This window comes from Stegodyphus dumicola, chromosome 4 (genome assembly GCF_044657685.1).
Source record: "Stegodyphus dumicola isolate Sdum_Otavi_A_Nest chromosome 4, ASM4465768v1".
NCBI lineage: Eukaryota > Metazoa > Arthropoda > Arachnida > Araneae > Eresidae > Stegodyphus > Stegodyphus dumicola.
In genome coordinates this window covers 255,347,851-255,373,692 of record NC_140771.1, presented here as the reverse complement: position 1 = coordinate 255,373,692, position 25,842 = coordinate 255,347,851, and the positions used below count along the sequence as shown (strand labels likewise).

The window sequence follows — 25,842 nt, the reverse complement described above, 5'->3', positions numbered from 1 at the left end:
TTTTACTGAGTCTTCAAACAGGAAACCTACCTGTCAGGACATTTCAATCTAGAGTTCTATGACAAAACAATATTGGGCTTTCTGGGATTCGTTTTGTATTTGAAGACTCGAGTGCTAAACACACATGGTAACAGGTGCCTGGACCCCTCAGGGGGCTCACTTTTGTGAGTACGGGTGTGGCAATCCCGAGGTACCCTAGCCCTTCAGGGGATCATCTTCTCGGTGAGACGGGTGTCATGATCCTGGAGCCCCAGTGATCTATCCTCTTTTCCGTCTCCTCTCCTCTTGGCTGGAACTTTTTCCCTTCCCTTCTCCCTTGTGGTTTCTCTCTACGGAGTTTGGGGCTCGTCACGAGAGGCTGGAACAGACCTTGTTTCTAGTTTTCGAGTGGCGAGAAAACTGCCCACGTGTTTGCCGTGCGTGGAGACCCGTGTCGCTGGAAAGGAGGGTCCTGGTAGTTGAGGGGCGAGGTACTGTCCCCAACACACTGCTTTGGCCTCTGCTTCAGCTAAACGGGAGGCACCTTAGTCGTCCTCACGGGTGTCAATCGGCTAGTCACTAGTCCTTGTGTCAGTGGCTTGGGGTCAAGCTCTCGGGAGTACCTGCTTTCGGGAAAGCCGACTGTGGGGCTTCAATTTGCGTATAGGTCCGGCTAGCCCTAACACAGGAATCTGTGTTCCCTTGTAGGGCTCCGTTGTGGGCGGGGCCGTCGGACCCGAATTTTTTTCTCTTTCAAATATGGCTTCTTTATTCATTCTAAAAAAAACCGAGTCAAATGAAACGAATAAAGAAATTGAAATTGTTGACAAATCTATTAACAAAAAGATCCGTACAGATGCAAATGACAAAGATACTGAAATTATTGACAAATCCAGTACCAAGAAGATCCAAACCAATGCAAATGCCAAAGAATCTACTGATTGTCCACGCTTCCTTGTTATCTCTAGTCCTTCTGGTGAACTGCAAAAGATGTCTCCTTTTCTCGTAAACAAATATATACATTCATGTATAGGTGAGCCAAGGAACATAAAGCGTCTCTGGTCAGGAGACCTGCTTATTGATACCATGTCGGCCACCCAGTCTGCTTCTCTTTCCGGACAAACCAAATTTGGAGAAATATCTATAACTGTGTCAGCGCACAAAACACTTAATTTTTGTAGAGGTGTGATCTCGGAGATCGACCTTCTGTGTGTTTCAGAAGAAGAGTTCGTCTCCGAGTTAGCTGACCAAAATGTCTGTGGTGCTAGGCGGATCAAGATGCGAAAGGAAGGTAAGTTGATCGATACAAAACACGTGATCCTTACCTTCAACACGCCTGATCTGCCTAAGAATATTAAGGCCGGATATCTAAATCTTCCTGTAAGACCTTATATTCCTAACCCTATGCAATGTTTCCAGTGCCAGCGTTTCGGCCATTCTAAGATGACTTGTCGTGGCAGCCTCACATGTGCCCGATGCTCACAGATTGGCCACGATTCCGAAAATTGTACCACTGCGCCTTCGTGTATAAATTGCAAGGGTCAGCACCCAGCATTTTCACGCCTGTGCCCAAAATGGAAATCCGAAAAAGAAGTACAGACTCTTAAAGTTACCAGGAACATCTCGTATGCTGAAGCCAGAAAACTAGTTCAAAGCACACAGCTCCAATCAAACAAATCTTATGCCAGTGCAGTTAAAACAACACGTAGCATTGCCACCCAAACATCAATAGGCACGCAGACTAAACCAAATAAAACCCAACCGACTACATCCACCAAGAAAACAGAAAAGTCAACTCATTTAATATAAAATAAAGAAACAGTCATTCAAAGTAAACCCAAAACTGCCACTAAAAAAGTATCAAATAAAAATAGAAGTTCCAGCAATAGCTCTTTTGACGAAATGAATTCTGAATCTGTGGATTCAGACACTATGGAAGTAGAGGAGGGTCTAGAATTTCCCAGGCATCTACTTCCACGAAAAACCAAACAAGAGCACAGAAAGAACAAAAACCAGACATAATGGCCACCCTCGTCTCATGGAACTGTCGCGGTTTCCACCGAAATTTGCTCGACATCAAAGCCATAATTAATGCTTATCATCCTGTATGCTTCGCAGTACAGGAAACAAATCTAAAACCAGAACAACAGGCAAAACTTCGGAGGTTTTCCTTCGTCAGGAAAGATAACCTTGCAGGTGAGCGTGCCAGTGGAGGTGTAGGTCTCCTCACCTCACTGGATTATCCCTCAAATGTGCTTTCTTTGACGACATCCCTCCAAGTTGTCGCTACTCGAACAAATTTTGATATTGTTGTTACAGTCGTTTCTCTGTATTTGCCTCCAAATGAGCATATTGATCAGCAAAATTTAAATGGTCTTTTAGAGCAGCTGCCTGAGCCTTTCATCATAATAGGAGATTTTAACGGCCATAGTCCGCTCTGGGGTAGTAAAGATACAAATTGCCGAGGAAGACAAATTGAGCAGATGATCGAAGATCATAGCCTTTGTCTCCTGAATAATGGGCAGGATACTTACTTCCATGAGCCTTCAAGGACATTCCACGCTCTCGACCTTGCCATCTGTTCACCGTCTCTGTTGCCATTTTGCACTTTTAGTGTCGGAAATGACCTGTACAACAGCGATCATTATCCCATTTTTGTATCTCTTGCACGAAGAGGAGCAAACCCCATGTCGAGACTCCCTCGGTTTATACTAGACAGGACAGACTGGGAACTCTTCTCTTCCTCCGCAGAGCTCACAGAGGAAATGGTAGAAGATGTGCATATCGATGATGCTGTGGAAGCTGTTACTAATACTATTATTCAGGCAGCTATGCTTTCGATTCCTAGAACATCAGGAAAAATACTAAAATATTCGAAACCGTGGTGGAATCGCGACTGTCATGAAGCACTGAAAAAACAGAAAAAAGCATGGGGTATTTTTCATAGATATCCGACTCTGCGAAACCTCATAGCCTTTAAAAGAGCCAAAGCAAATGCACGAAAAGTAAGAAGGCAGAGCCAGAGGGATTCCTGGATTTCATATGTGTCGTCAATAACATCCTCCACGCCTAGTAAGCGGGTTTGGGAAAGACTTCGAAAAGCATGCGGCATATATAAAGACCACTCAGTTTCCTTTTTGGAAAAAGATGGCCGAGTGATTAGCTCCATAGAAAAAATTGCGAATACTATTGGTGAGACATTTGCTGCCGTTTCTTCCAGCAGAAACTATACACCTGCATTTTTCTCTATGAAGCAGCACTCTGAAATAAATCCCATCGCATTCAACTCTTCCAAATCTGAGCCTTACAATAGAGCATTTACTATGGTGGAATTAAAGAGAGCTTTATTGCAGACACATAGGTCTTCTCCGGGTCTTGATGGCGTGAATTACGAAATGCTAAAGCATCTGTCCTATAAGTCACTGAATGCCCTTCTCACTCTTTACAATAGGGTGTGGAAGGAGCGTACCTTTCCCAGTGCATGGAGGAGAGCTGTTGTCATTCCTATTGCTAAGCCAGGGTAAGATCCAAGGAATCCCTCCAACTATCGGCCAATTGCCCTTACGAGTTGCCTCTGCAAACTGTTTGAAAAGATGGTAAACAGCCGCCTAGTCTACTTCTTGGAAAAAAATAATATTATATCACCTTATCAAAGCGGTTTTCGAAAAGGGAGAACAACCGTAGATAACATGCTCCTCTTAGAGACATCCATTCGAAAAGCTTTTGTAAGAAAAAATCACCTTGTCTCAATTTTCTTCGATATAGAGAAAGCTTATGATAAGGCATGGAGATACGGTATACTTCGCGATCTTCACGAGAGTGGCTTGCGCGGCAACCTACCAATTTTCATTCAGAATTTCCTGAACGCTAGAACTTTTCAAGTAAGAATTCGCTCTGTTTTTTCGGATGTGTTTCAACAGGAAGAGGGTGTGCCTCAAGGCTGTGTGCTTAGTGTAACCCTGTTTAGTTTAAAAATAAACTCAGTACTAAAAGAACTTCCTCCACCATCTTAGGATCTCTATATGTTGATGATCTGCAGATTAGCTGTCGAGGGGCAGACATGAGATACGTAGAGAGGCAGTTGCAGATAGCTCTGAATAAGATCCAAGAATGGTCAAACAAACAGGGATTTACTTTTTCCAAACAAAAAACTGTGTGTGTGCACTTTTGTAGGAAGCGAGGTCTCCATCCTGAACCTGAGTTATATCTCAATGGTTCGTTTATTCCAGTTGCGCCCGAAGTAAAATTTTTAGGAGTGACGTTCGACCAGAAATTGACTTTCCTTCCTCATGTTTTAAACATGAGAAAGAAGTGTCTAAAAACACTAAATATTTTAAAAGTGTTGGCGAACACCTCCTGGGGTGCAGAGCGTTGCTCCATGCTTCGCATTTACAGAGCTCTGTTTCGCTCTAGACTGGACTATGGCTCAGTTGTTTACGGATCCGCTCGGTCATCAGTTTTGTTAAAACTCGATCCTGTTCACCATCAAGCTCTGCGGATTTGTTCAGGAGCTTTCAGAACTTCTCCTGTCCAGAGCCTGTATGTTGACTCTAACGAACCATCACTTTATCTGAGGCGTGAGCAATTGTCCCTATTGCAATATTTTAATATTCTATCACAACCTGAACATCCCAATAAACTGTACTTACTTGATGATGTGTGTAACACTTTATTTGAAACACGTCCATCCTATGTTCCTACCTTTCTTTTAAGAGTTCGCCCTATCATTGAGGAACTTTCCCTCTCTGATATGCGCCCCCAAGCAGTACAGAATTTTGAATTCTCACCTTGGGAAAATGCACGGATTCAGCTTCTTGATGTTTTCAAGCATCACGTCAAGGCAAGCACCAATGACATCATTTATAGACAACTCTTCGCTGAGCACAGGCACAAATATAGCAGTTATCTTCCAGTTTATACAGATGGATCCAAGTCAACAGATCATGTTGGGATGGCATTTGTAATTGAAGACCACATGGAGGGCAGACGCTTGCACCATGCCTCCTCTGTCTTAACATCTGAATTAACTGCAATATATTATTGTCTTTTGTACATCTAGGCTCTGCCACAAAAAGTTTATAGTTTATACAGACTCCTATAGTGCACTGAAATCTTTAGAAGCTTTTTCTAACACTCAAAACCCAGTCATAGTGGATGTTCTCAAGATACATATAAACCTAATGAGTCGTGGATATGAAATTCTGTACTGCTGGGTTCCCGGTCATGTGGGAATTAAAGGGAATGAGCTGGCAGATATCACAGCCAAATCTGCTGTTGAACTGTCCAATCGCCTCATCCCTTTTGGAGACATCTGTTGTGTTGTGAAAAAGAAGATACGAAAAAAATGGCAGCAATTTTGGGATGTTCAGCGTCAAAACAAGTTAAGACATGTAAAGCCTAGAATTGAGCATTGGGATTTTGCTGGAAATCGTAAAGAAGTTCTTTTGACTCGCCTCAGAATTGGTCACACAAGAGTGACACATGGCTACCTTTTAAAAGCAGAGAATGAGCCTGTTTGTTCAAATTGTAATGTTTGTCTATCTGTCCGTCATATTTTAATTGAGTGTCCATATTTTAATAATCTTCGTCAGAAGTATTTTAATAGCTGTGACTTACCTCTCGACCGTTTAATCGGAAGGGAGGTGAATTGTAATTTATTTTATTATTTAAAAGAGACTGGCTTTTATCACCTAATGTAATTTGTTTTGAAAATTGTGTCTTGAATTTTAAATGTGTGGTTTTAATTTGTTTTTATGTGACTTCATCCTCTGGATTTGACACATTTGTCTACTTGTTTTTATTTATTGTATTTTAATTTCATCAATTGTACTCACCCCATCTCGCGTTTGGCGCACTATAATCAACTTTGGTTTTGCGCCATAATCTCTCACTCACTCACTCACAGGTGCCTGGACTGGAGGTACGTCCTGTATATAATGCGTGGAGAAAGAATATAACTTTCCTGCCATAACATAGGGGGATGTTAAGTGAGAATTAAAAATTCTCAATGCGCGTAGATAAGTCTTCGCATAAACAAACGAAGCTACTCCAAGTGAGATGTCTGTCGAGAAAGCAATCAGACTGCTGCTGATCTGAAAGAGAAAGAACAGATTAATTTGTAGGGATACTGAGGGTTTTGCTTCTGTACACTATCTGCTTTGCTACTGGTCCGTCTTGGATTGCATGCATAACTTCACTTAATTTTCAGAATTGGCAAATTGGATGAGCAACATCGCTGCCTGGAGGCCAGTTTGCAATTTTTTCTGCTGAGTTTTTCGGGGTTTTAATTTTTCCTGCGAATGAGATGATGGTGGCAAGGAATGCGTTAATTTTTTCATCTATTGCCAGGCTATTGCATCGTTTACATCTTCCGGTGTATGTGGGGTGATATTTCCTTTAAGATTTTCATTGTACATGACTTGAGGTAGGTTTTTGTGGTAGGTTTTTGTGCTGGGGAAATTTTCTTCTGTAAATTCGGGGGCTATAGGTTGAGGTATGAAATGTTTCTTGAATTTTTCTTATATTCGCTGCACTCTCTGTAGCTGTTCACATGGTTTTGTCCACAAAAAAATTGCTGACAGCAAAAACATTGAACTAGTCTTCTCAGGTTAACGTTTTCTATTACCATGTTGAAACTAAACATATTATGTAGTTGATGTATCATGCTTCCTTTGTTGTTTTCTTTAGTTCAAGCAGGAATATTGGCAGTTTAGAAATTTTTCCTTTCTGGTTTCTGGTGAATTGTTTGACTTTCATGATGGGATACTTTGTACATTCGTCTTGGTAGATGGCTTCTTTCTTTACGGAGGCGGAGAGATTTTTCAGTATTACTCGTAATGACTTTTCACAATCATATTGATATGAGTGAAATGGGATTTTCTTATCTAGCAGGAATTTGTTCATTTTACTATAATCGTCCAGGGTTTTTTGTAAAGACAAAAATAGATTTTCTTCTCATCTGGCTTTTATGGGGCTTGGAAAAATTTTTCTTGAACAATTCTTCTAACATCATCAAATCACTTTCTTCATGGGTAAATACAGTGGGCAGGGGGAGGGGTTTCTGTGTTGGTTCCTCCTTCCGGATTCTGTTCAGCAATTTTTCGAAGTATCTGAAAATGGTTTTCTTGAGGGATTTCCATCGGCTCAATATTTTCCTTAATTTTCATAGTTTTCTTAGGTCTGGTGCACTCTACTTCCATAGTACGGTTAATGGGAACTTGATCCGAACGTTGTTCCTTTTTGAGATGTTTAGCGACTTCCTGAATGTGTTCCAACACAATTTTTTATTTTTCCTCTCAAGTCTTGGCAGCATTCAGGCGTTTTTCGAATTCCAGGTGTCTTATTATATAATCAGCTCCATATTGTTGTATTTTAACCGGATCATTCTTCTCATTTTCAGACATTGTTTCTTATTTTTGCCTTTGCCTTTTTTTCGGAGTTGCGAGCAGCAGTCGCTATCTAGAAAACGCATTTCGTCACTGTTCCCTTTAGAAATTTTTCAGCAAAATTCCATATTACTGAAAATTTTGCAGTAGTTTCTTCTTTTGCTGACAAATTCCACAAGATCATATTTTAAAATTACGTTTAAGGCAAATAATATCACGATTTATGTATAAGAACTGTTGGAACTTAGAATATAACAAAATAACCCACATACGAGTTGCTCGAGTGAAATTATTGTTATGAGCATGGTTGCCAGAAGACTGGTTATGTGCATAATTGCCAGAATTTGGCACTTTTTGACAATTTGTCTACTTCTGCTAAGATGGTTGTGATAGTATGTAAGTACCTCTGATTCGATGGAAAGGGCTTCATCTACAACTACAATCATCCTGGAACGGTGCTTACACAGTCCTAAAGAGGCTAAGTGATGTCATGGTTCGGATCTGTAAGTCATCAAATTCTAAGCTTAAAATCATCCATTACAACAGGCTAGCCCCCTTCCATAGCCCTAGTTCAAAGCCCCCATACCATATACAGTCAAAAGTCGTTAATCCGGATTCGTCGGGACTTCGGCGATTCTGGATTATGGATTTTTCCGGATTATAGATCATCAGTTTAAATCTGATAAGATGGCATGCAGAAATTATAAAATTAAAAATATGAAACCATAATTTATGAAATAAAGAACAATTATGATCTAAAGGGTATCAAAATTTACAAAAAATAAGCTTAATATTTATTTGTTTACTTTATTAAACATTTCTTTCAATGTAAGTTGTTTAAGTTGCTTCATTTTATGTGATAATACTTTCTCCTTAATTCTATAAACAGGCATAATTTCTTGTTCAGTTACAAAGTTCCGCTGTTCAAGTCCCGTTAATTGCTGTGCCGAGAATACCGACTAACTTGTCAATCGAAATTTTTTCGTTTTCACTAACCTCTCTGTCACATTCTTCATGTCTTTATCCATTTTTTGGAGCAATTCCACTTTTTATTTGTTGAACATCGAAACATACTTTCGTTTTGTAGATCCTTTGGAAGTTCCAGCATCGGAAATTCTATTTGACATAATCGAAATTTCAAGTTTACTTTTATAAAATTGCTCTTACAGTCTGCAAAAAATAATAAGCGGGATCCAATTTGAAGATTAAGGAACAACGCAATCATTAACATTAACTGAAATAGATAATTAGATAATTTTAGCTTACATCATTTGTTATACATTAAACGCGCAGGCGAAAACGTATTCTGCACTTGCCCACCGCATATGCAAATTTTGCATATGTGTAAATAATTTTAGTGTGTATTTATGTGTAAATAATACTGCTACTTCGACCCGAGTTCTCCACAAGAGCATTCTGCCTTGCATGGATAGCCTTCAGATGCATTGCTGAAGTTGTGATTGAATAACAAAAGTATGTTCTTAAATCATAAGGTTTATTTCACTTTCCTTGTACTTTGCAGTAGCAACGCTTTGCGAGTTGCATTCCAGTCATGGTTTTAACTCGTACAAAATACGGTACTTTTCCGTTAGCTGGGTGCAAATGTTGCCAATTGTGAACCAAACACGGGCCAAGGCGCCAAGCAAAGCGAATGACAAAACGGAATAAAAGTCGAAAATGTTCAACTATAAACAAATATTAATGAATTGTAAACAAAACAATTTTACGCAAAAAGAATGCTTATAATTATTGGTTTTTCCAGAATACAGTGATGTCCTTGAGAATTTGCTCAAATGGATCGTTTACTCCTTCTCTCCACATAAATTCAGCGAGGTACGAGTCCAGATGGCGAGAAGTTCCCCGATGTTTTTTATTTCTCAATTTGGCCCTGCTCCAAAGTCATTCGATTTTCTGATTGTTTACACCATGTCAGGATCAACAAAATTGTACCGTGATTGACTTTGAAATGCTGTAGCCTTCTTACATTTTAGTTGTGCAGTAGCCCTTCCAGGAATCGGAATAGACGATTGATCCTTTTTCGATGTGATTTGTTATCGCGTCTAACAGTACTGGTAAAGAATGGTTTAGAACTTTAACGAGAAAGCATTCGTTCGTTTCATGGCAAATGCCATCAATTATCCGCTGTTGTGAAAGAATTAGGCCAGCATTGTTCTTTCGTTTTGTAAATAAGCTCTCGTCTATCTCGACTATTTTTTCAGGACCACCGATTTTTTTTTGCTCATGTTCCGTTAATACCTCTATACAAACTTAAGTAGTTGTTCCAATCTACAGCCGTATTATGATTCATAGCCAGTTTTTTTCATACCATTTGACTGATGTCATCTCTTCGCTCCAATTGTAAATAAATCTCAAAGATGTTAGAAAACTCAATCTGGGCAATTCGAACCACGTACCATTGCGAAAGCTGTTGCGGCATGTTGAAAGATTGCACCACCAACATACTCTGTCAGAAAAAGACAAGTTTCATTTCATGATTCTGATCACATGTTGCATTCTTTGCCTATATAACTATCTCTTGAAAAAAAGAGACTGCATCTTCTTCAGTTCTGGGTAAATCCCAAATTTTCATCATTTTAAAAAAAAAAAATTAAGATGGTAGAAAAAAAGGAAAACGTGCTTTGTTTTGATTGAATTCAGAGAATAGAGCACATGGCCCCAAACGAACATTCCCTTTATGGTTGTAAGAAATTTGGTGGAATTCTGCATAATTTGGCGATTTTTCGCTTGCACCTGGCTAACGGAAGAGTACCCGAAATACTATATACTGGTATCCCTTTTCTTAGATGGAATCATCTGCATGTTGAGCATCAGTGACTGATTGGCTAAAGCCATGAAACACTGGTAGTATGCAGCAATTTTGTTTTTAGTAATTAAAAACACTGACTACAATGGGAGTCTCACAGTGTATTATATAAAAACAGTCTTTTTCTATTTCCTTATATCTCCACGAAGGCATCTTTCCAAAGATACAGTCACAGTTGTCGAAAAACTGCGATAACATGCCGAAACAATCAGCATGTTATCTCATACTCCTACTACTGCACTCTTTGCATACAAGCAGGGTATATATAGCTTTTAATCTACCTTTGAGACCACTCCTGAGGAAAACCACTAAGAATATGTTCTAGAGTGTTCTCGCTCTGTCTATGGCATATCACCAATTTTGTTCCCAAATGGGTGCTATCTCACCAAATCTGGCAAACCTATCCCTGCTTTGTGGGGAAGCTATCTTACTGCAGCTGGGTATTTCACAACAATATTTATATATCATAGCAGCATTTTTAAAATGTGACTTCTCAAAATTATCCTTGATCTCCTTGATTCATCTTTGCTAGAATGAGTCAGATGACAAGTATTTTTCCTATCTGCTTAGCCCTCTTCGTAAGTGAGTTCAAGAAAGTAGGAAAAAGCTATTTTCGTTTTACTAAATAAAAAACGTATTTTTGTTTTTCCTACCCCTATTTTTTATTGGTCATGTTAGTGGCTGCATTCAGAAAAGAAATCTGTACTGAGAAAGGACAGTCCTGCTGTTGCGCTTTGTGGCTTATCTCCTTATTTATCTTATTTATCTGCTTTATATCCTTTATTTATCTGCTTGAATGAAATACTAGCTTATTCCATGAAAGACTAATTGCTGTTTCAAATAGAACACCTTCCTCAAGCAAAATTAAAGTTTTGTGAATCTGTTCTGTATAAATTCCCTAAAGATTCAAATTCAGTTTTACTAGTATTTTTAACTTTTTTGCAAAGAATATTTTCTCCCCCAGGATTTTTCCATCTTTGACAAAAAACTACCAGCTTTCATGAGGTCAGAACAAAAATTGATCAAACTTATTCTAGTGTGCAAAAAATTGCAATCTGATCTTCATATCCAAATTTAAGTTTGAAATACTTTTAAACTAGACAGTTATACCAGGGTTACTATTTTAAGAATTAGTACTCAAAAATTCAAGATAAAGAACCTAAAATTACACATTTAAAATGAGATGTTCAAAACTTAATGTCAAATGAAAGGAAAAGGTACTTGGTATGATATTACTGCATGATGAATTAAAACCGTATGGATAGATTATTTTTACTTAATCATTTCTACTTTTAATCATTTGATTCTTTTATAAGGAAAAGACTTGATTATTCAGAATAAAACTATGTTCACCTCTGCTCTTCAATATCTATATTAATGACGTGCCTAAGGCACCTAGTATCAATTTAGCTTTATATGCAGACGATATGGCCTCCTAACTCAACATACCAACATCACCATAGTAATCTCTACATTACAGAGTTTACCTTTCAAACTTAGAACTCTGGCTCGGACTGTATAAAATCAAAATTAATGTCGCTAAATGTGCTGCCACTTTATTCATCCGAAGAAACATCCCTCGTTTAGATAATTTAATTTTCTTCGGTGAACCTATTCTCTGGCTTACTGCTAACAAATACCTTGGTGTTTTACTAGACTCAAAATTAACTTGGCAACTTCACATTAAAAAAATTATTGCGAATTCGAAAGCTGTCAAAGCCAACCTGCGCTCCTTTTTCGCTAAAAATAGCGACCTGTCACTTGACAACAAGATCTTGCTTTATAAATCTATCATAAGGCCTAATCGCACTTACGTGAGTCCCATCTGGGGCTCAGCTGCTCTGACTAACCGTAAACACGTCCAAATTTTTCAATCAAAATTTTTACGGCAGATATTAAACGCTCCATGGTTCATAAGGAACGATGACATTCATAACGACCTCAAAATTATGCCCATTACTTGCTTTATACAGCGATTTTCGGAAAGATGTTTCAAAAACGTCCATCTTGTTGGAAATCCAGTATTACATACCCTGCCGGTATATGATCCTGCGGTTGCCTCTTCTAAAAAGGGACCACCCAGAGCAATCTTACAACCTGATTATGCTCAACTATCTTTTAAACAGCGCCGGTATTGGAATACAGATGCCCAAGTGGATGCTTACCTCTTGTTCCTAAACCCCAACCGCCCCCTCGTTAACAATGTGTAAAAGCATTGACCGGAGGAACCCTGTTCTTTAACTCTTTAAGAAGAGTCTTTTAACGTTTCTTTAACAATGGACAACTTATCTCTGCAGCCGCACGTGTCTGCATTTAATTTCTCAATAGCTTCTTTTCCACCCGCTAAACAGGTTGCTTTCGACCCCCCTAAGGGGGCCTTTAAACGTCACACTAAATAGCGACCAAAATTTTCTCCTGCATCAGCTGTATCACACTGAACTGCTACTAGAACCCGCCCAACGGGTTTCCCCCCCAGCCCTTTTTGCCCAATTCTCCCGATTGCTTGTCCTAAGGATTTTATTTTACTGTTGATATTAAGAATCAAGGAAATGTATTGCACCTTTTTATTCTTTTCAAAATTTTTTGAATGTTGACTCCTCTCTCAAAATTTCATCCTGGCCCTTTTTAGACAGAAAATTTAAAGACTTTCTATGAGTTTCACCTTTTTCTCATGCGGAAGGCATTATCTGAAAAGCTTTTATTTTTATAATTAGGCTTCAAAATTTTCCCGTATTAGATGAACCCCTCTTTTGATGTAATTATTTTATCTCTGATGATGTGGAGTTAAAGGCCTAGCCTAGCACACTCCATAAATTAACTTCCTTGATCCTTCATTGGATTGTATTTCCCACAAGTGTCAACAGTTTGTTTTGTTCAGGTATGAAATTTCTTGCATTTAATAAGGTCTTATTTTACGGTTAGAATATTAAAATGTAAACATCGGTTGATTAAAATAATATAAATGTAATTTATTTGTAATAGCATATATACAAAAGTATCAATGTTAGATGTTTAAAATTCAACAGTGGAATATGAAAATGTTTAGCTATTATGTGGCAGGCTTGGCCAAATGAATATTAATAATCTTTTTGTAAATTAGTGTACATTTATAAATATTACATATTCCATTTTAATGTTTATGAAAGTAATGGTTGTTTTATTTCAGACAATAGTATCTAATAGTATTTTGCATTTACCATATTGAAAACTTAATATTTATGATGTTAGTATATATCCATCCATATGTAATTGTTTAATTTTTTTCCTTCTAGTTTTTCCTTAATTTGGATGGTTTAGATGATAATCAGATCAAACAGTTGAATGATATACTTCATTCTTCAAATTACAATTCAGAAATAGAAGTAAGTGATCTTTCATCTGTTACAATCATTTAAAATTAATGTTTATTTTTAAACACCCTCCTTCCCACAAAAGTGAAAATAAGAAATAAACTTTTTCAGTTAATTTTCTGTTTATAAGTTGAATTTTTGATGAAATTTGGGCAACTAATGCTAAATTATCACCAAGTCAAAATAATTACATTTAAAAAAGAGCTTTTATAAAAGGGGTCCGAAAATTTAAGATCTGCTATTGTAAATAATGCCAGTCTTCACAAAATGTTGATGTTTTTGTATTTTGTTCTTGCATTGGTTTAGAAATGAAAAAAGTATTTTTAATTGATAAAAATTTTGTGCCTTGAAAACCCACTGTAATGAATTTATTGAAGTTTGGTTCTATATATTGAGTGGCATGCAGTTTCTGTTCCTGAAGAAGTATTGTTCTGCTTCTTATTATACCTAGCCACCAGCCATTTAAGCACAAAATTCAAGCAGTCTGTTCAAAGTCAAAACATTTAAGCTGTCTGTTCAAAGTGTTCTTCTTATTCAGTATTTATCCAAATGTTGATAGATTGCAGTATTTCAGCAATGCTTCTTCAAACATCCCTTCTATTGCCGGACCTTTTTCAGTTATTTCCTCATGTTATTTCCAATGTGGATGAATATTCAACACAAAGTGCAGAGATTAGTAAAAAAAACACGGGAGAACTTCGCTCTTGTGGGGGAAAAAAAAGAAAAAAGATACTGTCACTTTTTTTTTAGTGTTTAATGGAAAAGCAATCATTTCTCCCAGGATATGTATGGTTGTAATGCAGAAATTCTGTAAGTAATTTTTATAAAGAATATCTGAAGTCTTGCATGAGACTTACAAAGAATGCAAAACCATCCTTTGGAGGACAGAAGTTAAAAAAAAAAAATTTGTTCAAACAAAACAAACCAATAAGGGAAAAAAATTCATCCCCTAAGAGATGAATCATCTATATAACCCCAAGCTCATAAGGTAATCTTATCTCCTCTTTCCCTGAATTTCAAATTCCATAATAGCATCAGTCTTAAACAGACTTCTGTCTGACAAGCTCAATCAAAGAATATAATGTAAGAGGAGAACCAATTCGAATTTTTGGTTCATTGGTCATGTGCACCATATGGTGTCTTATGATTTACTCATTGTGGGTCCTTGTTCTCTGAGCATAGGATGTGACATCTGTTTTGCATAGCCTTTGTTTAGTACACAGAGAAAATGGAGAAGGGAGATAAATGTAATATTAAGGTGTTTTTCATTACAAATGGAAAGGGGAAAATATATTTCTTAAACATAAATGATTTTAATGGCTAATTATTGTTTCATTAAAATTTGCAAAAATTCGGGACAGAATATGAAGAATCAGTGAAAGAGTTTAAATCATCAGTTTAAATCTGGTAAAATGGCATGCAGAAATTATAAAATAAAAAATATGAAACCATAATTTATGAAATAAAGAGCATTTATGATCTAAAGGGTATCAAATTTTTTATGCATAGTCGAAATTAGAAAACCAGAAAACTATTTGATTTGTATTTGTGATATTTATAATGACGAGGAATTTGATTTAAATCATATCAAAGACGGAGTACATCAAGATGAAATACTACATTATAAGCTGAATAAAATAAAAACATCTGCCCTGAAGATAAGAATAGTGCTGACAGATCAACTTCCAGTTCATTGCATGCCACGCCGTCACCCACCCCACCCCGCGCAGAGCAGTGTGAAACTGATAAACAGATTTCGGAATGGTTAGAGAAACAAAGGAGCCGTTATCCATTTTTTGCAGCAATTCCACTTTTTGTTTGATGGACATCGAAACATGCTTTCCCTTTGTAGATCCAGCATCGGAAATTCTATTTGACATAATCGAAAGTTCCAACTTACTTTTATAAAATTGCTCTAATAGTCTGCAAAAAATAATAAGCCGGTTCCAATTCGAAGATTAAGGAACAACGCAGTCTGCAACATTAACTGAAATAGATAATTAGATTATTTTAGCTTAGCTTATACCGTCCGTTATACATTAAAATCGCATGCGTGAACGTAGTATGCACATGCGTTGACGCATGCACAGAAAGTTTGTAGCTTTGAGGTCTGGATTATGGGTGTCCGGATTAACGACTTTTGACTAACCCACTCAGCATTCATTCCTGCAGCATGGTATTTTTTATTATTGTTTCATAAACAGCTAAGCATTCATTTCTGTATGATTTTTTTGTATGTTATATGTAACAGAATATCCTGTGTTGAAATGGGTTTTTTTTTCCTCCCACAAAATATAACATTTCTCCCGTTTTTCCAGTTTCCTTGGGATAACAATCCAGAAGAAAAACATGTTACAAAAGGTAAGTTTGATTATTCATTTATATATTTATTATTACATTTTTTATAATAGATTTTACATCTTTCATGCTTAGCAGTTGAAAAAAGAAAGACAGGCATTCATAATGGTAAAGAAATGCTAACCACAGCTTTTATTTGTTAAGCATTCAGATTTGATTTCTGTGAATTTATTAATTCTGTGATATAAGCTTATTTGCTTCCATCATATGTATATGAAAATTCACCAAAAGCTGACTGTCATAAAAGCAAAGTGTTACCATAAACTTCACTAGATGCTGTGTCATGATTTGGATATTAGGTGATAGCACCATATCATGTGCCTGTGAATTAAATTTTTGTGCAGTAGATAATTTGTTTCCTTTAATTCTTCAAACATAAGCTTCATATTCCTTGATGTAACATTTCAAAGTGCATTTGGTTTTACCAAGCTATATTGACAATGAGAGCTGTAAATTTCCCTAAAATTCATGTCAGGATTTGCACATTTATAAGTGTAACATTACAACAAAAGAGAGAACTCAAAACTTTATGTAAAATACATGGACTTTTGTAACTTGTGAATAAGAAAAAAAGAAACAACAGGAAGTCAGTGAAATTAAAAGATGGCATTAACCCTTTGCGGCGCACTATACGTTGACGTTGGAATTTCAACAAAAAAAGTTGTATGCAGTCTTTTTAGTCCTAAAGGAGTATACAGGTAAAATTTTGTAAAAATTGCACCTACCGTTTTAATTCTGTGGGTGTTCCATGAGGTGGAACGCTGCGCCGCCAGATCTTTTAAAAGTGCGACTAAGTGAGCATTGCAGTGAAGCACAAAAATGAGTAGAAGTGTTTGTATATGAAAAAACTCTGTATTATGGCTGTATATATGGTTTCCTGGATATACACAATATTCTTGAATATATACAGATAAATGAGATAAATATCTGTATACACAAAATATTTACAAATTTTCCTATTTCTTAGCTTCGTGAAATTGTTCAAAGCAAGTCACACCTTTTGATGGAAGCACAAACCATCTTTGCGGGTTTTACACATAAAACTTGTTTTGTGTGGCTTTTGCTTCATTCTACAATGTGCACATCGTCTACGCATACTCTTCACCGGTATGTGTTCAACACTACTATAGCGTTCTTCCCCGGAAACCTTTACTTTATGCCTGGAAGTATCTTCAGCTCTTGAAGAAAGTCGCCTCTTCAAAGTTATCTCTGACGCTTTCATGGCACAGAGGGAACACAGCAAATTTAAACGGAAATCTTTGGGCTGTAATCCGAGGGTAATTCATAAAACACTTTTAGCGCTTCGGAAAGAGTTATATCTCTCTGCGCCATTTATGGAAAATTAATAATAAAAATATTAACTACGATTAATATTAGCAATAAAGAAAAATTAACCTATAATATATACATACACAAAAAATCTATACACAATTATTGAAAATAAACGGGAATGAGACTAAAAAGCGACAGCAAAAAATTCGCTCAGGTCTAAGTAATGATGAGTCAAGCTACTAATAAAATTCCTGCCTAAAAACGACTCCCAAAAAATTTGAGATGCCAATATTAAGGCTCTCATAACACAAAACACACCTCACCCCTCAATACTGCTTTGTTTGAATTCATTGCCCCCCAAAACAACGGAAAAAGAAAACGTAAACAACGGATGTTCTCTCCTAAGCACAGATGTTCTGATTCGTAACAGCATGAGATCGCTAAAGGCGCAGTGTTCCCGCTAATGGAACACCCGGTTTCATTCAATGATTCTGCGTCTGGTTTTTGTGTGAAAGATTAAAAAAAATATAGAACAAATAATTTGGAGTACAGCCAGAAAAATTATACCTAATTTTTTTTCCAAATAAAATGTTTTATATCATTAAAAAAATAGAGAAAATTACTTGAAAAAAAGTGGATTTTAATAACACATTATAAATGAAAATTCTGTGTCTCCTTGTGATATGCTGCTATCTACTATTTAAAAAGAAAAGTTCAAAATATATTATAAAGGCATTTTTATCTATTTACGGTTGAAGTTAAAGGTTTCAGAAGTGATTCAATTTGGGTGTTCTATGTAAACACTGAGTCGCAAAGGGTTAACTAGGGCAGAAAAAAATATGCCATTTCTTTTAATTTCATTAACTATAAGAAAATTTATGAACAGGAAAAATGTAAATATGATTAAATCTGATATAGTAAGCCTCTTGAATTGCAAAGGTTCACAAATCAGTGAGTTCTTGCCCCAAAGCTGAATGAGACAAGCAGGCTTTGAGTGTAAGGAAAATGCACAGAGAGAAGCTTAATTTTTGTTTGGTAGAATGGCAGAATTTGACGTGGGGATAAACTGAAGCAAGCATCTTACTTTCTTTAATATTAAAACTAGAACTGTTGCATGTGACTTGAATGTAAGAAAGGAAAAGGAATTACACTGAAATGCCACTGAATTAGGGATACCGACGTAGTAACAAGTTGGGCCTCCTCAGGCCTTGATAACGGCTGCCACATAACGAGGCATAGATTCAACAAGTTTCTGGAAACATTCAATGGGAATGGCTTGCCAAATATTAGCTAAAGCGGTCCACAATTTAGTATGGTTCGTTGGTGCTGTAATGGCCTTTCACACCTTGTTCCAAAACATCCCAAAGATGCTCAATAGGATTTAAGTCTGGTCTTCTAGGTGGCCAATTCAAAAACATCTCGGACTATGATTGAGCCACCATGCCCTTGCATAGTTCCAGCGTGGCATGCAGGATCCATGGCTTCATGAGCCTGACGCCATTTTCTCAGCCTCCCTCGCCATTAAGTAGTTGAAATCGAGACTCATCACTCCATGCTACTCGTTTCCAGTCCTGTATACACCAGTCTCTGTGCTCCCAGGCAAGATGTGCAGCCCGATGGCGAGCATTGAGCAATGGTACTCTCGTAGTTCGACGGCTCTCGAAACCCATTTAGTGAAGCGAGCATTGCACAGTCCATTTACTGACTGCATGGCTGGCACCATCATTCAACTGGGTGGTAATTTGAGCTGATGTTTGGTTTCGCTGGCTACATACAATGCGCCTGAGCCGTCTCTCACCACGCACTGTCGAGGCTAATTGTCCTTTGCAGTTTGTACAGTCATTACTTTTTTCTCCACCATCCATGTATTCTTTGTATACTTGTTGCAAATATATTGTAACCCCTCATCTCTCCTCCTTGAAATAAATTTAAAAAAAATTTTCCTCCTCTTCAAATTCACCGCCACTGTTTATGTTACGAACGGACTGTTCCAGCTTTATTAATATGCAAAAGCGAAACTCGAGATTATGTCATTTGGAAAGCAGGGTCGTGCTGATAGTTGATTTACTGCTATGCTAGGACTTCATATCTACTACTTGTATAAATATCTCGCACCGCTCTAACTTGGAGATGATTTTTGCCCCTATTTTCTTTGGGGTGTTGTTCCAGTTCGCATTCGAGAACGTTCTTGTGATGCATGGCATCCAGTGTTGAGTAACTCTTTAGTGCCGTTGCTTTGTGCCATGTTTGTTTTTCAGGATTTGGCAAAGCGGCAATGTTTTCAATTTGTTGTTTCCTGCGGTGGGCGGAATCTTTAAACACAAGTGATTTCAAGGTTTAATTTTTCCAGGTGTCTTCTTAGTTAAAAGCATGGATATTTACTTAATCAGATGAAATTCAAGTTAATCATTTCCCCCCCCCCCTGTGATATGTTTGTCACGAGTTTTTGAATGCCAGTATTTATGGAATAGGTAATGTATTTGTTGTACCATTAATAGTGTAATATTCTTAAAAGAAAACCCTTGGGGATTAATGAATAGTTAACCAAGTACAATATTTTTTTTTTTTTTTTTTGCAATGACTAGGTTACAATCTTAACTTCAAGTTTCTTGTATTTATCAAATTTCTTTATTGTATTTTCATATATATTGTTAAATGTTTTTTAATAAATTGGTTAAGTTTAAAACCTTTGTCATCCGTGTCTGTGTAATACATAAACTTAGGATGTTTCTACTGTGATAGTTATTTCTGCTAATTTTTTTTTAAATGCTTTCTATCGCTTAGTACTTTGTTTTTCGCATCAATACTCTTGACGCTGTCGACCTTAAAAATCTTAGCTGTGTGACGATTTCGGAAATTGAATGGCTCATGCGTCGCGCACCTATGATTTGTTCGCGATCGAAGGTGTCTAAATCAGGCAATTTACGCATACTGGCAATTCTAACAACTAATTCAGAACAACAGTACACTCTATATATGCAGTTATCACAGCGCAATGCGCATCGCTACACAATTTGCTATTGTCCTTGCTGTCCCTAATTCTGTGGCACTTCAGTGTAGCTGTTTTGATTTGAAAAGTGAACTGGGTGACAGATTCTATGAAATTCAGAATTGCAAAATAAATATTGCCATTAAAACTGTGAAGCGAAGGTAATTTGCAGTTTAGAAGGTTTCTGGTTGTATTCAATATGAATTAACATTGTAATAATTTTCTTGCATTTGCACTTTATTAAAAAATGAAAATGCTGTTTAAGAGATAACTTAGCCAAAAAAAATGAAGGGTATAATGAAAGTAAAGAATATAATTGCAAAAGCAAACCTAACTGTAACTGTATATGTTGTTTTACAGAGAAGATATTAAAAAGGTCAAGTAAAATAGGGTAGTGGACTTAAATTCCACATTCTTTATTTTAAAATATAGTATCAAGTTCAAGAATGCTGAAAGCATATTCTATTTAAAGAAATGAATGTGTAGGAATAATATTGGAGCGTTTCCTATTTGAGTTTGCCTTTAGGAAGCTTGAACTGTGTTGGATGTAATATTAAATAATTTTTGCCATATTTGAATATACATAATTAAATATTAATATATTTTACATCAGAATCATGCATTATAAGGTGAATTTACTTCAGTTTGGAATTTATTTTTAAATGGTGTTGCTATGCATTTAAAAAACCTCCAAGAACCTCCTGTTTTTTTTCGTATTTTAAGATTGGCAGCTATGCTCTATTTTATCTAGTTAATTGTTAGGCTCAAAATTTACTTGTATATAGACTTCTCAAAGATGATCAGCTTTAACACAAAAATCAAACGTAAGATCTTTAGGTATCCAGAAACATTCACCTTAATATAAAATTGAAATGAACTCAGCATGGGAGATGCTATGAGCAAATGTTTTAAAGATTTCTTGAAGAAAATAACGAGAAAGTCTTTTTCTGTTTCACTGGGATTTAATGTTAAGCACAAATATGCAACGTAATTAAAATACATTTTCTGCATTAAATTTGTTCTGTATAGGCTTTTGAATTTTTAACACGTGTTCAAAGTTGTACTGAGAAATTTTCAATTTCTTTTTTTTTCCCCTTTTCAGGTGGTTCATCTTTAAATGTTCATGCTCCTGTTTTTGAAACATATGTGTCAAAAGTTAATAATCATGAAGTGGGTGAACCATGCCATTCTTCAACAGTTCCTTTTAGCAATGGATCCAGTCAAGTTCTAAACTCAGTCCCTCATAAGAATTCAGAATATGATTATCCCATAAATTCTGGAAAAAAGATTTTGCAGCAGGAAAATTTAAGTTATGTAAATGGTCAATTAGCACACCAGACAGCTAAGGCTTTTGATACCTGCAATGCTTATTCTGAAGTTTCAGAGACTGCATATTGTGATGCTTTCCCTTCTAGATCCCTTAATGCTCAGGTGCATACCCCAGCTGCAAGCTTTAAATTGAATCCTACGGTTTCATGTTTTGTACCCCAAAATATTAAGGGATTTGTTCAGAAAAGCCCGTCATCTGTTTCTAATGAACTGCAAACAACAGTAATAGAGACTCATCAAAATAATGAGGCAGGTATGGTATATGAAAAGGCGGAATGCCTTGATAAACAGAATTCCACTACTGGAAGAGACATTATTACCCAAGTTGTCAACGGCTCTGATCAAAAATTAGAACATGAGAATGTCACATGTGGGAAATCAAACATTCAGAGTGATAAAATGGATGGAACAGCTCATGCTAACAAAAACCGTGTGAGCTTAAGTGTACCTGTCCGCCGTTCTTGGGCTGATGTTGTCAGCAGTGGGCAGCGAGTTGCAGGAAAGGTACCTCTTACTAAGCCTCTTGAAAATGGGAACAAAACACAAAATGTTCAGAAAGATCAAGAAATTGAAAATTTGTCTATTGAAGAAGACAAGATGTCATTATCCTTAGGAAGTAAGTTGAATTTCAAATTTCTTATGTATTAACTGTGTGTTTAATTCTCATTTAACTTAAAATATTAATTTGACACTTTAAACGTTTTTTTTTTAAATTTCTTTATAGTTTAATTAAGTCTTCATGTGATGTTCGTTTAAATTACTGTAATGTTTGCTGTACTTCTAAATTTTTTTTAAATTTAAAATTTGTGTTTTATTACTCAAAACGTACAGTGGGTCATTGGATCACAAACTCCTTACTTCCTAAGCATTTTGGTTCACAAGCACATTAACTAGAAGGGGAGGGAACCCTCAGATGATAAAGACTGTTTCATGTTATAAGCACTCAAGTTGGTTGCATATGAATTTCAGAGGTGTCTTGGAGTAACCTATCTATATAAATAACAGCTTGAGACTTCTGGAAACATCACTTTAATATTTTGCATTGCTTTAACAGTTATTTTAATGTACCATATTTAGTGCAGCATATATACTATTTGAAATGTTTTCTGTATTTATTCCTGAGCAGTTTAAAATTTATTCCAAGGCTGGTGGAATGTCATTCTTCAGAATCAGAACTGCTTGAAATTTGTCGTTGGGGAAAAAAAGCCTTTAGATGTCGAATAATTTTGTCTCAACTAGAATCATCATCAGTAATCTTGTTCATGCAAGAATAATTTGATCTGCACAACCATTCTTCATCACCACATTCTATTCTATTTGCATCCATTTTTAGGAATTTACTGTAAAAAAGTTCTTCTCTACCAAAAAATATATATATATATATATATTCGCCAGTAATTCGTTATATAACGAGTTTTGTCATCTCCCGCATTTTAACAAGTCTTCACAAAATAATTTGTTTTATGCACTTTAATAACAATCTGCATAAAACAGTTTAGTTGTTTTCCATGCTTTAACAGCAATATGCACAAACCGACTTTAGTTGTTTCCCACTTACGTTGTGTTAATTGCAGTGCTTATCTAGAGATTTTAGATATGTGTTAGCAGCATATTTGGTAAACATTCGAGAAAAATTTCAGTAGTTTAACAGACTTACGGCAAAGAAAATTTTTGTGGCTTTTTGACAAGGACATTTCAGGAACTGCAGTTTGTCTACCATGTCATGCTGGTCTGGTGAAAGTGACAGAATAATAATATGCAACAAATGGCTAAATATTATACAAAATAAGTGGCACAAAAACTGCAGCCATAGATAAAAGGATTGAATGGTAGTGTGATTCAGCTGAAGAGCTGCGTACTGCTGACCTGAACTAAGGGCTTTTGCAATTGTGACCAAATTCATGTATTCAAAATACAATTCACCCTAACGGCCAAGCTGTAAAGTTCATGAACACTGGTACTGAATTTCCAGCTCTCCCGTTTTCTGAACATGCTCCTGCTAACCTGATTTGCAACATATTTCTCCCAACTTTCTCTTATTCTACAAATTTCTCATGATTTTTATGCAGCTTTGCTTAGTATTTCGTTTGCACCCAAAAAGTGATTTTTAACTTCTGTCTTTTATGTTAGTGGAAAAGTAAGACTCATGTACTTTTCAAAAATTGTACACAGAAGACTTTATTTCTGTTATTTCATCATAGAAATGTAATACATTTGTGATGTGTACTGTCTGTTATTGCGATTTTTTGATTGCATTAAAACAATTCTATTCTGCCTCTATCGATGAAAGCAATAATACCTGTGCAAAACTGTATCCAATTGTTTCTTTTTTTAATTCATTGTCTTCAAAATTTGAGTGTAGTTCACTTTCTGTCTCCATTTTAGAAGGAGATTTGATTGTTACAGTTAATTATTAATTCTTTTAAAAAAAGTAAAATTCTTCTGGATAATTATTTAGCACTTGGCGCTGACAGTACATTAGTAATGACATCTCAAAAGAAGAAAATTCGTATTTGAAAATCATGAGGTGTACCTGTCACCTCTTAAATTTAAAAGATCAGCATCTTTACCAATACATGGTGTTGAACACATTGTTGATAGTAGTTAAACTGAATCGAACATAACATTGGCTGTCATTCTGCCAAAACACTTAGGATCATCCACAAAGGGTGTGAATTTACATGCTTCAAAGATGAGAATTCACTTTTCTCCACAAAGAGGGAATTTAATATAGGGGAGAAAGTTCCCGTGTTGTCTTCGTGCCTTTATTTCATATTCACAGAAATAAATGCAATGCTGGAAACCTAAAATGTTGAAATTGAAGAATAAAATGATGCCTTCGATATACATGACAAACATTTGTTTAAACTAGGAAGACGTTGGACAGCAGAGTAGAAACATGATATTACATAGCGCTTAGCACTTCTCGCTTACATCCAATACTCACCATTGACTTTGGCTAACTGCGTATTAACTAAGTATAAGTATTACACAGCAGAGAACTTGCTTATCATGCACATGCGCTATGGGAATCGACGGCGGTTGCCAACATACCCCCTTTCGACGTTGATTCTCCTATTCCTGAAAAGTAAAACAAAATACATATTAAACAGTATTCAATCCTATAATTGTACAACAGTTTTGATGTTTAACAGGAGTTGGGGGTTTGGTTAACACATCAGCTCTCATTTCACTGGTAGGTATGTCCTGCACATCTAATTCACCGCGTTCATATACTTCACGCACAAAATGATGGCGAATGTCTATGTGCTTTGTAATTGGGTGAAACACTGAGTTCTTCGTAATTTTCTGTCCTCCTTGATTGTCGCAGTATATTGTTGTTGGGTGTTCTATGTTGTACCCCAGCTCCTTCAGGAAATGACGTAGTTAGACTGTTTCTTTGGCGGCCTCAGACAGAGCCATATATTCCACCTCCGTTGAAGATAGAGCTACACTGCGTTGTTTTTGTGATTCCCAGGTTATGACTGAACCACTCAATATATATACAAAACCGGTGTAGGATTTTTCTATCATCGACATTTGATGCCCAATCTGCATCCACAAAGGCGATGAGTGGTTTTCCTGTTTTCGTATAAATTAGTCCTTGATCTGGTGTCCCCTTTAGATATCAAAGTATTCTTTTCGCAGCATGCCAATGTTCTTTTCCCGGTTGTTGTTAAATTGACTTAAGAAATTCACGGCGTATGTGATATCTGGTCTAGTAGCTACTGAAAGGTACATTAGTGATCCGATCAGATTTCTAAATGGAACATTTTTCATGTCAGCGATTTTGTTTTCGTTTTTAGGACTCATCTCTTTTGATAATCATCTTTTGATATTATCAACGTATTTCTTTTGAGAAATTTTAATTGAATTCTCATTTTGGCGAAATTTTATGCCTAAGCAATAATGTAATTTCCCAAAGTCTTTCATTTTGAAAGCAGAAGCTAAACTATTGCGAATTGTTTCATACGTTTGCTTAGAATCGGTAAAAACGATAAGATCGTCTACATAAATGATTATAATAGTTTCACTGTTAGATGTCTTTTTAATATAAACACAATTATCTGAATTAAGAGATTTAAATTTCATACATTTTAATTTTTCATCCAACATTTTGTACCACTGATGTCCTGACTGTTTAAGACCGTATAATGATCTCTTTAAAAGACACACTTTATCTGAATTAGTTTCATCACGAAAACCTTCTTGAATTTCCATGTAGATTTCTTCATCTAAATTTCCATTTACATAGGCCATTACAAAATCTAATTGGTAACCTTTGAGATTGTGTTCTTATACTGCGTAGGCTAAAACTGTTCTTATGGAACTTAATCTAGCAACAGGGGAAAAGTT

The 25,842-nt window shown here is 36.3% G+C and overlaps 1 protein-coding gene across 1 annotated transcript in view; it reads left to right on the top strand.

Moving 5' to 3' along the window:
* Positions 1-25,842, top strand: part of Usp10 (ubiquitin specific protease 10) — a 61,158-nt gene that overhangs the window by 3,584 nt on the left and 31,732 nt on the right. The window contains exons 2-4 of the mRNA XM_035374280.2: positions 13,461-13,550; positions 15,857-15,899; positions 21,260-22,102. Coding sequence (XP_035230171.1) covers positions 13,461-13,550; positions 15,857-15,899; positions 21,260-22,102 — 976 coding nt within the window. The remainder of the gene's footprint in view (positions 1-13,460; positions 13,551-15,856; positions 15,900-21,259; positions 22,103-25,842) is intronic.